This window comes from Cyphellophora europaea (assembly GCF_000365145.1).
Source record: "Cyphellophora europaea CBS 101466 unplaced genomic scaffold supercont1.2, whole genome shotgun sequence".
In the NCBI taxonomy this organism is placed as follows: domain Eukaryota; kingdom Fungi; phylum Ascomycota; class Eurotiomycetes; order Chaetothyriales; family Cyphellophoraceae; genus Cyphellophora; species Cyphellophora europaea.
Window position 1 is genome coordinate 1,220,921 of NW_008481808.1, and position 13,641 is coordinate 1,234,561.

The 13,641-nt window shown below is 55.4% G+C and overlaps 6 protein-coding genes across 6 annotated transcripts in view; 1 reads left to right on the plus strand and 5 right to left on the minus strand.

Annotated features, from left to right (window-relative positions):
* Nucleotides 1-973, minus strand: part of HMPREF1541_01960 (uncharacterized protein) — a gene marked incomplete at both ends in the record, with an annotated part of 1,522 nt that extends 549 nt beyond the window's left edge. The window contains 2 exons of the mRNA XM_008716316.1: nt 128-427; nt 694-973. Of these exons, the coding sequence (XP_008714538.1) occupies nt 128-427; nt 694-973 (580 nt within the window). The remainder of the gene's footprint in view (nt 1-127; nt 428-693) is intronic.
* A 686-nt stretch (nt 974-1,659) lies between these two features.
* HMPREF1541_01961 (uncharacterized protein) lies at nt 1,660-3,075 on the minus strand (the record flags this gene model as incomplete). The annotated part of the gene is made up of 1 exon (XM_008716317.1): nt 1,660-3,075. The coding sequence occupies one exon, from the start codon at nt 3,073-3,075 to the stop codon at nt 1,660-1,662; it is 1,416 nt and encodes a 471-aa protein (XP_008714539.1).
* Nucleotides 3,076-3,472: 397 nt separating this feature from the next.
* Nucleotides 3,473-4,331, minus strand: HMPREF1541_01962 (uncharacterized protein; the record flags this gene model as incomplete). The annotated part of the gene is made up of 2 exons (XM_008716318.1): nt 3,473-4,053; nt 4,130-4,331. 2 exons carry the CDS (start codon nt 4,329-4,331, stop codon nt 3,473-3,475), a joined length of 783 nt encoding a protein of 260 aa, XP_008714540.1.
* An 870-nt stretch (nt 4,332-5,201) lies between these two features.
* HMPREF1541_01963 (uncharacterized protein) lies at nt 5,202-6,785 on the plus strand (the record flags this gene model as incomplete). The annotated part of the gene is made up of 1 exon (XM_008716319.1): nt 5,202-6,785. The coding sequence occupies one exon, from the start codon at nt 5,202-5,204 to the stop codon at nt 6,783-6,785; it is 1,584 nt and encodes a 527-aa protein (XP_008714541.1).
* Nucleotides 6,786-7,763: 978 nt separating this feature from the next.
* Nucleotides 7,764-10,473, minus strand: HMPREF1541_01964 (uncharacterized protein; the record flags this gene model as incomplete). Its single annotated transcript, XM_008716320.1, has 2 exons — nt 7,764-9,988; nt 10,041-10,473. 2 exons carry the CDS (start codon nt 10,471-10,473, stop codon nt 7,764-7,766), a joined length of 2,658 nt encoding a protein of 885 aa, XP_008714542.1.
* A 2,049-nt stretch (nt 10,474-12,522) lies between these two features.
* Nucleotides 12,523-13,545, minus strand: HMPREF1541_01965 (uncharacterized protein; the record flags this gene model as incomplete). The annotated part of the gene is made up of 1 exon (XM_008716321.1): nt 12,523-13,545. One exon carries the CDS (start codon nt 13,543-13,545, stop codon nt 12,523-12,525), a length of 1,023 nt encoding a protein of 340 aa, XP_008714543.1.
* Between the last annotated feature and the right edge of the window lie 96 nt (nt 13,546-13,641).

The window sequence follows — 13,641 nt, forward strand, 5'->3', positions numbered from 1 at the left end:
ACACACACACACACACACACACACACACACACACACACACACACACACACACACACACACACACACACACAGCACCGCATCAGAGGAACAGAGGAAGAAAAGAGAGGCGTCGTGCGGAAAGACTCACACTCCTGCTTCATGAAGAAAGCCCAAAACTCCCTCTCGCGGCCCCGCACCAAAAACTCGGGCACGCCCGGCAGCGCAAACAAGGTCAAGTGCCAGCACCAAACGCCCTGCTTGCGGAACTGGCGCGTCGCGTTCTCCTGCGTCAGAAACGACGACTCCTCCAGCCCGAGGCCGGAGAGCAGCATTTCGCAGAAGGAGAGCTTGGTGACGCGGTCGCGGTACGCGGCGGCTAGGGCGTAGGCGTACTCGGCGCCGCGGTCCTCGCCGTGCACGAAGAAATGCTCGTGGCCGAGCTGCGTCACTGTTTGGTTGGGGGTGGTTAGTGGGATTGCAAGGCTGGAGGCGGAAGGGGAGGAGTGGGGAGTGGGGAGTGCCAAGAGGCAGTGATGTGCAGTGGTGCGGGGAGTGGGGAAAGGTAGGTAGATGTGTATGCCTGTCTAGGTCAGGACTGTCGGCGTCGACAGAGCGGGCAGATATGTCCCTGACGAGAGAGACAGCCAACATGTTTCGATCAAGGACAGAAACAAGGTCTAGTAGCTACAAATAAAGCACGAGGCGAACACTCACTGAGATCCGCAATGTCATCAGCATTGGTGCGGCAATCGTACCCTTCGGCGGCAGGTGGTTTGTCGGTGAAGCCAAAGCCGCGCAGGTCCGGCGCGACCACGCTGAAGTGCGGCGTCAACAGCGGGAACAGCTTGTGCCAGTAGAAGCTGTTCTTGGGCGTGCCGTGCAGCAGCACGATGGCGGGGCCGCTGCCGCCGACAATGACATGCATGCGAATGCCGTTGACGCGGAGGCGGTGGTGCGCCACGGGCGCGCCGGTGTGGTCGTATGTCTCTACCATCGCTGCGTCTTGGTGATGTTGAGGAAAAGAGGAAAAGAGGAACGGATTTGTTGGAGAGTGTAGCAGTTTCAATGCATGGCCGCCGAGCTGTTGCCATTTGTTTAGATTTGTATTGCTTCCTATCATGTAGATTGGTGGTGCGCCCCGCAGAGTAATTGCATCACCGGCCCAGAATAGAGCCTCGGGTGGTTTGCGAAGATCTGGGAAACGTTAAGATGTGGAGCATTTAGGGGGGGGGGGGGGGTGGAGGGCATTTCCCCTGCCAAGCTGGAACCGATCATGGCTGATGCAATGACGGGCCTTGTAGGCTAACAAACAAATATTGCGGGCGCAATGACCGTGGGAAGAACTTGGGTCTCAGGCAGTTAAAGCCCAGGTTGGGACTAGTGCTTGCTTGCGCCAAGCCTTTTACTGCCTGGCCCCTGTGAGACAAGCTTGGGATGAGAGTTGGCAAACATCTCGTAACATGCCGGTTCGTCTCTATCGTCCGATTTCTATCTCTGAACTGTGAATAACGACTAACAACGGGATCGTTTCCTCTATATGTACATCCCAAGGAGAGTTTCTTGCTTGACGCACACTCGAGGGGGTTGTCGGCGCTAGACACATGGCGCGAACAAGTATGAAGACTCCATCTAAAAGGTGAGCCATCTCCACGCCTCTGATTTTTGCGAAGGCTCCAGCCTTCAGTCAACAGTCAGAACCCAGCCTTCGTTTTTCGTCTCCCCGTTTGCGGATTTCCCACCCCATATGACAGCTGCGCCACCTCCAAAATCGGCCCAAGCATCCGCAGCAAAGTCGCCAAGTCCTTCAGGCCGCTCAAGATCGCCTTCACTTTTGGAAGCTTGCACGACATCGCAGCGCGCCCACCGATGTTCACCGGTGGCGGAACCAAAGGCCGTCCGAATCCGGTCCTTCAGGCCGGCGGCCGAGCCCTTGTCGGATGCGATCTGGAAGGTCCAAATGTCCGGCACGGTCGAGCCCGGAGCGTCTGCACCCATGAAATAGAGCATGAACTCTCTTCCTGCGCCAGTTGTGACCGGCAGAAAGCCTGCGCCCTTCCGTGGAATGGGCAAGTCGTCGGCTCTTGTCGTGGGACCTTTCGAGGACGGTGACTTTTCATGCTCCCGCGCCTCGGCCGTGCTCCCAAAGGACAGTGTTGTCCAGTGACCTGTTTTTGGCGTGACCCCTATCTCACTCTTTCCGCTGGCGTCATTGGCGATGTCACGAGAGACCTCCAAGTATGACATCTTGCCGAAGCCATCCCCCACCCTCCAGAGGCGACTCTCGGTGCAGTAAATTCGACCATCCCCAGCCACATCCTCAATTCCTGGCTCTGGAAGGGTCGGCCACTTGCTCCAGGCTCTAGATGTGACATCGAACGCCCAAGTATCGCGAAGGAGGGTCCCGGCATTGTTATAGCCACCATGCAGAAAAAGTGTACCATACGCCTCGGATGTGGTGGCGATGTTGCCCTCGGGCCGGGGGTGCGGTGAGCTGGTCATGCTCGCATATGTTCTCGGCTCCGGAACACCTGAGGTACACATAGACAGTTGCGGAATAAGCGTGATCCATTTGTTGTCGACAGTGGAGTACACATGAACAGTGCCTTGCTCATCGATGAGCGAAGTCTGTCCATTGTCGCCCGGTGACTTTGCTGAACGCCCGCCAAAGATGAAAATGTTGGAGTCGATTGTGGTTGATGCGTGGGCTGCACGAGCGACAGGAACAAGATTGGATGACGAGGATCCTGCGGACGTTGCGGAGGTGTTATCTTTGTATGGAGCCAGTGGTCTCTCCGGGGCGGGCGCTGCGTCAACGAGTTGATAGTCGGTGTCGCTCAGTTCAAGATCCGAAGGCAGAGTGAGGATGTGCATAGCATTGTCGGCGGATCCATTTTCCGTATCTCCGCCGAAGATGTACGCTCGACCTCTGTGGTAATTCAAAGAATGCGAGCTGCGCCCCAGTGCCTGGCTTGGCGATTTGATCTTGTTGAAGCGAACGACAACGGGAACGGTTGATTTAGCTACTGCTACGGCACCGACAGCAGCGCCTTCGACGGCAGTCTCGACAGTGTAGAAAGCGGCTGCTGCTTCAGCCATGGTCAATGAAGGGTGCAAGATGCTGAACGATGATGAGATGGTGTAGACGACAACGCTGAAGTCTTGTTCGCGTGCGCGTTGACGGAAAGGAGAGGCGCGTCATGTGTCGTCATAGGTCCAGCAGCATTGGTGGAGTGCCTGAAAAAGGCGTCAAATGTCCCCACTGCGTTTTGTATTCCAACATCTCAAAAATCATTCATTCATTCATCTCTATCGTTACAAAACGCAATTCGTGTCGCGGTGCTTCAGCCTGTTCTATAGAAATCCCAACATTATTTTCCGAGACCATCAATCGATCATCAAACGCGTAACATGACATTAGGCGCTGAAAAGCCCTACCGCGTATACCCCGCATTCCTAGAGCCCTGGCCAACGCCTCCCTGCCACCCCCTTATCCTCACCACCACAAGGCACCCCAGCCGAGACCGAGCAAACTGCTCACGACCAGCATAGTTGCCTCGACCTCGCCCCTGCCCCGTGCTGACCCTCCGCTACCACCTCCACTAACTGCGCCTCCAGTGGTTCCGCCTCCAGTGACTCCGATCCCGCCATCATCTGAGCTTGCGGTCGCAGTGACAGTACTCACTTCCAGCGACGTCCTGCTGACGGTGGGCGTAAGCGTGTTGTTCCACGTTGCCGGCCCCGTAGAGTTACTGACGAGTCCTCCACTACCTGACGGCACTATCGTCGTTATGTTTTGGGACATTGGTGTGGTTGTTGTTTCTGCCGTGCTTGAGGTCGTCGCGTTCGTCAGCGTCGGGGCCAGCGTGGCATCTACCGCCACTGATGCTGCAGCATCATACGTCCCGGTTGCATCCGAGGACAACGGAGCAGAGCTTTGCGACTCTTGAGCGACACAGACGATGCGCCAGGATCCGATGATGACGGGATCGGGCGAGGGATTGCGGAAGTAGCAGGTGTTGGGTATGATGCCGAGGCCGAGATTGTCGGAGCAGGACGGGGAAGAGAAGGTTCGCACTGTTTGGTGGCATTATTGTCAGCAGACCGCGTCACATCTAGCCTGAATGGCTTGCGTGGAGGGAACGTGGCTTACCTGTGCAGCCCTCGTCTAGGGTCTCAACCCATATCGCCGTAGTTCCCTCTGGTGCCGTCTTGCAGTCTTGATCCTCCGAGCCGGCCGCGTCGGAATTGTACACCGACAGTGATGTTCCCGGTTCGCAATTGGTTGATGGGAAAGTCTGGACGTTGGAGGCTGAGAGTGCGTGATGAACGAGTAGAGCAACGAGCGCGACCATCGGCCGTGAGCTCCGTAAAGGCGACGACGACATGGCAGAGTGATTCTCTGGAATTTTTGGATATTAGCGAGAGTGAAAAGGCTGAGATAGTCACGCGAAGAATTGGGAGTCGAGGATGTAGCTACAACGCCTAGGACGATCTGCAGAGCAGACCTCTCTATATCGTGCGAGACCCGCGTGCCACGCGGTGGGCGGTGGGCGGGAAAAAGCCACTGTCGACTTCTGGAATGTGGCCCTTTTCACCCCTGGCAGTCTTGTACATTGCCGGGCGCGGACCGTACGTGACATTCAAGCGCTCCGCGAAGGCTAAGTGCCCTTGCATCATGCTCTCTAGCTCTAACATACTCGCCAGTGGTCTGCCAAAAGCCAATTCGGTACCAGAGCACCGCTTGACTTACAAACTGGTGGATTCTGCCTTGAAGACTCCTCATTTAGTCGAGCCGAGATCATGCTGCTATTTGCCCTGGCTATAGTCCGTACTGCCGTCCAGCGTCACCGATGCGACATCAAGTTCATCGAGTTCATAGGAGCTGTCCAGGCACACCGTTGGAAAGTGGCCATTGGATGACTGCCATGGAAACGTGCACCCTTTCCTGGCCTAGCCTCGCAGATACGACGTATCTGGATGTGCGAAGACCAGCGCAGCCAATCAGCGGCCGGAAAGCTGAGCGCCTCGTGTGTAACTAAGCGAAGGCAGAAGCATTTCCACTGTTTCTGGGTGTTGTTGGAAGCAGAGACAACAGACTCTCTCGCTGCGTGATGTGTATAAATGGGCACTATGTCCAAGGCACACACAATTCGTCCTATGTTCGGCGTCTCGTTTTAGCATCTCTTTCCCGTCATCATACTAGCTACAAGCCCGAGCTGACGATGAAGATCATCATAATCGGCGCCGGTATAGGCGGCCTGTCAACCTACCTGGCCCTCCGAAAGCACCTACCATCAAACGAACGGCACGAAATATCCATCTACGAAGCTCACGACGTCGAACATTACCTCGACCTCCACGGCGGTAACAAGGGTACCACTGAAGCGTCAGAACTGCCTGGAGCGACAGACGACGAGCCCACTTTTACTCCGGAAGCCATAGCAGGAGCTATCGGCATCGCCAGAAACGGCTTGGAGGTGCTCTTGCGCCTCGACGAGGACCAGCACAGTGAGTCTAGCATCATTACCCAGATGCTGACCAAGGGTCATCCTGCTAGTAAGTGGAAGTTGGGGAGCGCGAGAGGGTGGCAGTTGGCGGAAGCGCGGATGGCGTCGCCGGCAAGCACCGAGGGAGGCATTACGTCGATCATGATCTCCCGACAAGAAATGTGGAAGATCTTGCTCAGGGCGGTGGTGCAGGTTGGAGGAGAGGGAGCGATTCGTCGGGCGCAGGTCAAGAAAGTGGTACTGCCCAAGCACGGACAGGCAGCCCGGCCGAAGGTGGTGTTTGAGGACGAATTTCCAGAGGAGAAAGCAGACTTTGTCGTCGGGGCTGACGGATTGCGGAGCGTGGTCAGAGCCGCCATGTTCCCAAAACCCGACCCAGCAGAGGAAGTGCAAACACCATGGTCATGGTCTAGATGGCTGCTCTCGTGGTTTCACTCCACACCAATGCCAACCGACTACATCTCACCGCGCTATGAAGGGCTCGTGGGCGTCGCCGGCTTTGTGCCTTCATCTGTACTCACCTCAGCCGGCCAGGAGCGCGGAAGCATGTCAATCACGTTCGGGCCCAACGGCTTCTTTGGCTGTGGCTTCTTTAGCACCGCTCCCTCGTCTCTCGCGTCGCCACTGACACTGTCGACCGCGGAGTCGGCGCCCGAGCCAGGATCCACGGCTGGGTGGTGGTCCACGTTTGCGGCCGACGACCCATGGCCGTATCACACGCGAAATGATCATGGTTCGCGACCCAAACCGCAGCAGGACTTTGATCGAGACACGGCGCTGAAAGATTTGCTTGCACGTCACAAACACTGGAAGGATCCTTCGGTCCAAGCCATTCTCCGATACGCCAAAGACAACACTGAGAAATGTCTGCAAGGCGTGTGGCCCACATGGACAACGCCACCATTGCCAACGTGGACGAAGGGCAATGTGGTGCTCATGGGAGATGCCGCTCACGCACTGCAGCCCAGCAGCGGACAGGGAGCCTGCCAGGCTTTGGAGGACGCCGAAACCCTCGCCAGATTTCTGGGGCACTTCTGCGCTCGCAAGGAAGGCGGTGGCAATGATGAGTACATACGGCGGGCGTTGACAAAGTACGAGCAGCTACGAATGCCACGGGTTGCCGAGATCTACATGCGGAGTCAGAGGATGGGAAAGATGAAGAAAGACATGGGCTTCGTCAGCGAGATGCTGACATACGCGGTCATCAAGGTGATGGGCATGATGCACAGTAGCGCGAACGAGAGGCTGGTGGCGTATGATCTGCCGGCTGAGGTGGACCAGGCATTGAACGGCCGCTAAGCAGGCACATATGAGCCCGCGGCTCAAGCAGGGAGGAAAGAGGGATAAAGTTGGCTTTCTGGACAGATTCTGTCCGGGATAGCTGATGGACAGGCGTGCTGCGGTGCTTGGACTCTTCGTATCGCGACCGCGTTTCTTCCACGAACGCCACTCAAATCTGTACCCTGAAACCGACAGCAGTCAGTCTCGCAACTCTCTTGCGGCTTGCAAAAGTCCGGTCAACGATCTCGCAGATGTAGCGTGATCGCACAGCCGTCAGTCCGGGGTTGCCCTTTGGAGGGGAAATCCCCTCCCGTGTGCAAGCCTGAATATTGTTTTACGGCATGACGTCAAAAACAGTTCGAGTCGTATTTGAAGGCGTCGACGATCGTGGATGATTCTCCCACCAATGCTTCCATATGGCTCGTATTCAATTCCGGATGCATATCCTGCGCTGCCCGGGCCATCCCTTTTGGAGCAATTGCCGGGGTCGGCACTCATACTTTCAAAACTTGATGCGCTCGGGTTGTTGTGTAGCGGTGATGAGGGAGCCAATTGTCATTACCGGAGCAAGGACTGCTCCCGCAGGTGTTCGTTTCGTGGCGCATCGATCTCGATCTACTATCGACTTCGACTGCAGGCATAGTCCAAAATTGCATGCCATGACATGGTCGACTTGGATCTGCGGGGAAGAATACCTTTTGATAAGCCTTGAGCTTTCGAGGCCGGCGTGAGGCAGCTGATGCGAGCGAGATACGTCAGATGTACGGCGACGGTACACACATAGCAAGATCGTGTAGGTGGCTAAAGTGCTTCTTGGATTGTCTGCGATAATCTCTGAGGAGCTATAGGATTGTATGCCAAGATGCAGCAGATGGCATCATCAGCATCTGCATCTGCATCATGCCTGCGGACGGGGTGAATTGTCTTGGAGATCCAGGCCGTCCTCTCAAGACATACATACAACTGAAGTCATGAAGTGATCAAGCGATGCTCCCTTCAATCCCAGGCCTCCAAATCCGCGTCCAAATCACCCGTCATCTTACTGGCCTCCTGGTACCCACCCATGGCATCGTTTTCACCATGGTTTTCGCTCGCTGATTGATCCAATAGAGCTTGTAGTTCCGAATTTTTGTGCGTACAACCGCCGTCGCCAGTGATGCCGTAATCGTTCCCGTCGCCGAAGTGAAGTTTGTTCCCCAGCCCATGTTCTTGTTCATCATTCATGCCATTCAACCAGGCGTCATTCATAGCGGCGTAGATCCCATTTTTGTCCTCCTGAAACATTTCCGGCTCATTTCCACCTTCCATATTGATGAGCGTGTCGAAATCATGAAGCGCCTGTTCTTCAAGGTGTCGTGCTTCCTGCTCCGCTTGGCTCTCGAGGCTCTCACTGTCGCCATCCTCAGATATCGGTAAGTCTGTAAGGGCAACTGCAGCTCCACCAGTCATCACTGAGTTCAGTGAAGAATCTGATTTGGGCGGTGTAAACTCCGTGAAGAGCTTGCGCTCCTCGGGAGAAATCGTAGAGGCAAACAATATCCTGTTTGCTGTCCAGGTCGCCTCTGGCGGCGGCGTCAGCATGGGTGGGCTTGGCTGAGAGGCTGCCATCTTCTCCTGCGGCTGCAGGCCAGGGTGTGCAGTTTTCGGGCCTCCTTGAGGCACGCTGACATCAGCTCGACGCACCGCGGCATCCAGGAACGAGAACGCAAAGTCCGCCGAGGCATACATCTCCCGCAATCGCTGCAGAGCCTGCATACAGAACTGGAATTTTCGAGCGCTGACTTGCTTGACGGCTTGATCAGGCGACTTGAGATCCAGCATATGGACGATGAGGGCGGGCAGGAGTACGCTCACGCCCGTGTTGGGCAGGTATCGGATCATATCGCTGGCGTACAAATCTTTATAGATCTCGGTGATGTCTTCCGCAGCAGAGCGCATCTTCTGGCGGGAGAGTTCCTGCAAGTCTGGGGCAACGAAAGTCGTCGGAATCGTTGGTAGAATCTGCGGACGATGAAGAGCCGAGGTCAAAGTCAGATACACACCAGTGAGTAAAGCGCGATGCAAGCTGATGACTTCGCCATCATTACTGTTGGTCCGATCCTGGGTCCCAGGGACAAAATAATGTAGGTCCTGTTCTTGTTCTTCGTACCACGTGGTGAGCATATCATCGAGACGTTTCACGTCCGTGGCGTCTGACGCTGCGGTATTGGGTCCTAGGCGGAGAGTAGTCTCTTGTGTGAGACCAAGCTTCGCTGCGCTCAGGGTGTACTGCAGATCGAATATAGGCGAGACGATCTGACAAAGCTGGCACAGCGAGATGCACATCTTTGCCAATGTGATTCGTTTCGACTCGTCCTTGACCACCGGACATCCCCCAAGCATTCTGCTCAATTCGAGGGGCATGGCCTCCGTCTCGAAGTCTTCCAATTCTAGCATAGGCAGGTCCGAGTCGCCATCGTGAATGCGCAATGGCCGTCGCATGCCCAGCGAGATCAGTCGATCGCGTGTAAAGCAGCACCACCATAGTCGTTTCCAAAGATGTCGAGTTTTTAGGTCCATGCCGGATTTGGAGGTGTCGCAGTTCATGCCAATGGTGCGGGCTAAAGAAATGGCGACACCCAGCCAATGCCAGATATCCTTAGGGTCGTCTGGAGCCTCGTACCAGTAGGTCATCAGTAGAACCGCCTGGACGAGAACGGCGCGGTCCAGCTCATAATCAAGATCGTACAGTGCCTTGCATTTGAGAAAGTACGCCCTACGGGCTGCTTTGCGAGTGTCGTAGCCTTGTGCGACTAGATACCGCATGTCGATGAAGCCTGTTCCAGCGAACATAACAGCTTGGAAAAGAAGCAAGCTGACGGTACCATTCGGGTCGTTGTTGTTGATCGCTGCAAGGAAGTCCTGCAGATTCAGGAGGGGCAAATTTGGATGCACGTACTGGACGTAGCAGCGGAGCAGTTCGTTGCGGAGACCTGGTTCCGGAAAGCTGAAAGCACCACGTCGTTCGAGGTAAGCCAGATCCTCGGTCATGATGTTTGGTCCTACCGGCCGAACGTAGGCAGGCAGATGGCTCTCGGGCCTCTGACTCTGTTGTGCGAAGTACTGTGCCATACCCGGCATTGAGGATGGTGAATTGAAGGGTGGCATGCGTGCAGTCATGCTTATGGCAGACATCCGACGATTGCGTTCGTCGTTCGTCATACGATGTCCATGAGTCTGGTCTGCAAATGTTGGTCAGTATTGATTCAAATATCAAAGCTTTGAAATTCTTACAGATCATGTGAGGACGGTGCTGGCTCAGCGTGTCATCAAGAGGGTTCATGCTGTTAGAAGCAGGCACGCCAGCATCTAAAGACATGGAAAGGTCGTTCAGACCATCCATGTCGTCGAAGATGGGGAACAATGGAACGTCTTTTTCATCGGCCACGGATGCAGCGGGAGAGTGATGAAGAATGTCGCCATCGACATAAGATTTCCTTCGCCGCTTGCCCTCGGTGACCAAGCATTCGACCTCGTCCAGTCGGCAGTTGGTGCATGGAATGCCGCTTTCGACTACATCGCAGCGAACTTTGCGAGAGCGGCAGCAGTGGCAAGCCTTTGACGCTCTTCGTTTGACATTTCTGCCACTAGTGGAGATGCCTGCAGCGGACTGCTTCCTCTTATTGCTGGCTGGCTGAGTGGGTGGTGTCATGCTAGCAACAGCCATATTGTTCAAATCACCCAAGTTGATATGTAAGGGCACGCACAATCAGGTCAGGCGTCGGCTTGTTATAGGATGGGCTCCAACAAAACAGTGCACACTGTCGTGGACTCAAACGTAGCACCGGAAGCGAAAGGAGAGCTCGGATTGCAACGACATGACAGCGAAGGCAAGCATGTTATGGGAAAAAGGCGTGGGCCCCAACTTACCCTGGCAGCATCGGCAGGAGCACCGCGGGGATAAGGAGGACCTATGAGCATTGTGTTGTACCCCAGACTCTCCACATTAGCGCCACGCACCACAGAGTTTTGCACGGTTCGACGACAACCTCCAGGCTAGGATTTGGTGCATGGAGTAGTGGAGCTAGAATGTTGGCGTCAGTTGGACCAGGGTGTAGGACGAGGTGAATTGGCGCCCCGGATGGCCCACCATGGCAGGGTGGCACACGTGGGGAAGCACAGACTAGCTGGTACAGAACGGAATTGGGGCGCCGATTGAGACACACCCAGAGATTGGGGTTCCAGTCCGCAACTGGACGAAAAGTCTCAGAGAATAGCTGGGAATGCACAGCTTAGTTCAAACGAAGCAAGCACCGATCGGCCATGATTTCCACCAGGTCGGAGATGTGCCCGGAAGTCTTGTGCTTTGTGCTGTGCGCTCGTGCTCGTGCTCGCTTGCTTGTTACTCTTGGTGATCAGCGCTCGATGCTCTTCATCTCAAGTTTGCGAAAGGGGTCCTCAACGAGCGTCCCGGTCTCGGAATCATTCAAGGAGGAGTTCGTAAGTTTGAGGTCAGCCCAGTATCTCAGCAGGTTGGCGACGAGAGCAACCAAGCAGATCGGGGATAATCACGAAGCAGGATTGGGGAAGGTCGGATGCACCTGTGCAAGAGTGGCATGGATCTGAGGGGTTTGGCTGTCTCGAAAACGCGACGTCTGACTCGGCGTCTCGAGAGAAGCGAGGACGAAAATTTCGAGGCACGCGCAAGCTGGCACTGACCAATCGCAACGGGGACTTGATGATGGCGTGCGGGTCCCCGCGAAGTTCGTCCCCGCAAAGAACCGGGCCATCTTTCCTAAGCACGGTTAAGCGGCACCTTTCAGGGCTATGCAGGCGGGGCAACAGGCGACAGGGGTGCTTTCGAGATTGGCAACCATTCTGAAGCCCAGCTCACGCCTCACGCCTCGTCCGGCATTTGACCTGCGTCATGACGCCCGCCCGGTCTGTGGTATGCGTTTGAGTAGGTAAGTAGCTTCAGCATCGACGAGGTGACGACACGATGACATTTCAGCCCATTTCCATCCTGTTCTCGCAGTACCTTTCTGGTGTGGGGTGCTGGTCAACTCGCCGCCAAGTTTGTGGAGGGGCGGTGCTTTGGAACTCGCAGCCTGCGAGTGAGGTGGGTAAATACCAGGAGCTGTATCCACTGAGTCCGCAGCTCGTTCCAGCCGACACTTCTTGACACAAGCCCTTTGGAGTTCATCCGCGTGAGCTGTGCTGCCCGCAGGATGTCTCCGGTGGTTCACCGCTGCAACGGCGTTCAACTCCGGTCTCCGACAGGTTTTCCCCACGGGCGCAAACACGCTAGCTTGGCTCCTGGGCTCGGTTCCGGGGCTCCCTGACTCAACACTCTCTGACTCTGAGTCGCAGCCACAGTTTGTCTTCTTTCAGCCATACAGGTTCGGTACCGAGCATCGTGTCCTGTGCACGTGCTGTGTACGCTTCATACTTCTACTTTCGAGGTGATATATGTCCGAGCCACCCCGGACTTCGAGGCTGGTGATGACTATACCACCACCACAAATGCTGTCCGCGTTCAATCGGCATATGGGCCTCGCGTTGGGTTCTCAAGATCATTCTGCTCGGAAGACGCCAGCACTCCCGCGCTGCCGAACCGCACAGTATCCTCATTCGTTTGTACTGGACAGTAGGTCTAGAGCTGGGCTTGGATTTCCGGGGAGATATGCAGGTCAGTAGACGCTAGCAAGAGTCTTCCCCGTGGGCAGGACTCGCGGGGCCAGGGTCCAGGCCACGAAGCTACTCGGCCGAACTGGTCTCATTCCGGCGCTGACAGTCCTCCTATTTCGATGATTTGCTGTATCGTCTGAACCACGGTTTCTTCAAACGATCGGTACGTCAATCCTAGCTCTTTGGCTGCCGTGTGTCCGTCAAGGCTGTGAGACCGATCAATTTCTTGCTTTGCGTGTGACTCCTTTGCCCAAGCGAACTGAGCCCTGATTATGTCGGCCACTATTTGGTACGAAAAGCGTTCCGGTGCGGCGACAGTATAGCGTTTATTGCCAGCTTCTGGTCGCAGTAATGCCTCAACATGGGCTCTAGCAAGGTCTCGACCGTCAATCCAGAATGGGACCCGAGCAACAGGCAGTTCACCCTTGGCCACTTGCCAGAGCGTTGCATTACTCTCATTGAGCTGGGAGACGTCGGTCATCGGGTGGACAGGGGGACCAAAGGTCATAGGTGGGCACAGAGTGACAATGTCGAAATGCGGCTTTTGTTCTTCAACAAATTCCCATGCTGCGAGCTCTGCAAACTTTTTGGATCCCCTGTATGCAACAACAGGTGTGCTCTTGTGGTCGATAGACTCCTCATATGTTTGGGGGTTCCAATCTCTCGAAGTATATTCGAACGCCGGCGGCGCTTTTCGCTCAATGTCCACGACGGCTGCAAAGGACGAAGTTATCACGATTCGCTTCACGCTGTCGATTTTGGCTGCTGATTGCAGGAGTGTCTTGATACCGTTGATTGCAGGCAGAACCAGATCGCGCTTGTTGTCCTGGATGTCGTAGGTGAAAGGACTAGCAACGTGAATAATACCATCGACACCTTCAACTGCGCGATCTAGAGACGCAGAGGCCTCCTTGAAATCTTCAATGAGGACAATGTCGATATCGGTGGCGCGTTGTGATCGAGCTTGGCGCAGTGCATCGCCCTTTGCCTGGCTGCGTACCGCTATACGGACTCTGATACCTTCTCTCGATAGGAGATCATCGAGAACGTGTGCTCCGATGAAACCTGTGGCTCCAGTAACGAGTACATAAGAATAGTTGTAGGACTTCATGCTAAGCCAACAAAGTATTAACGTTTGGTGGCGTACAGGACAGCATGGACTTGATGGGGAGTCGTCGGCTCTAGCCCAACCTTAGCAGGTAGCACC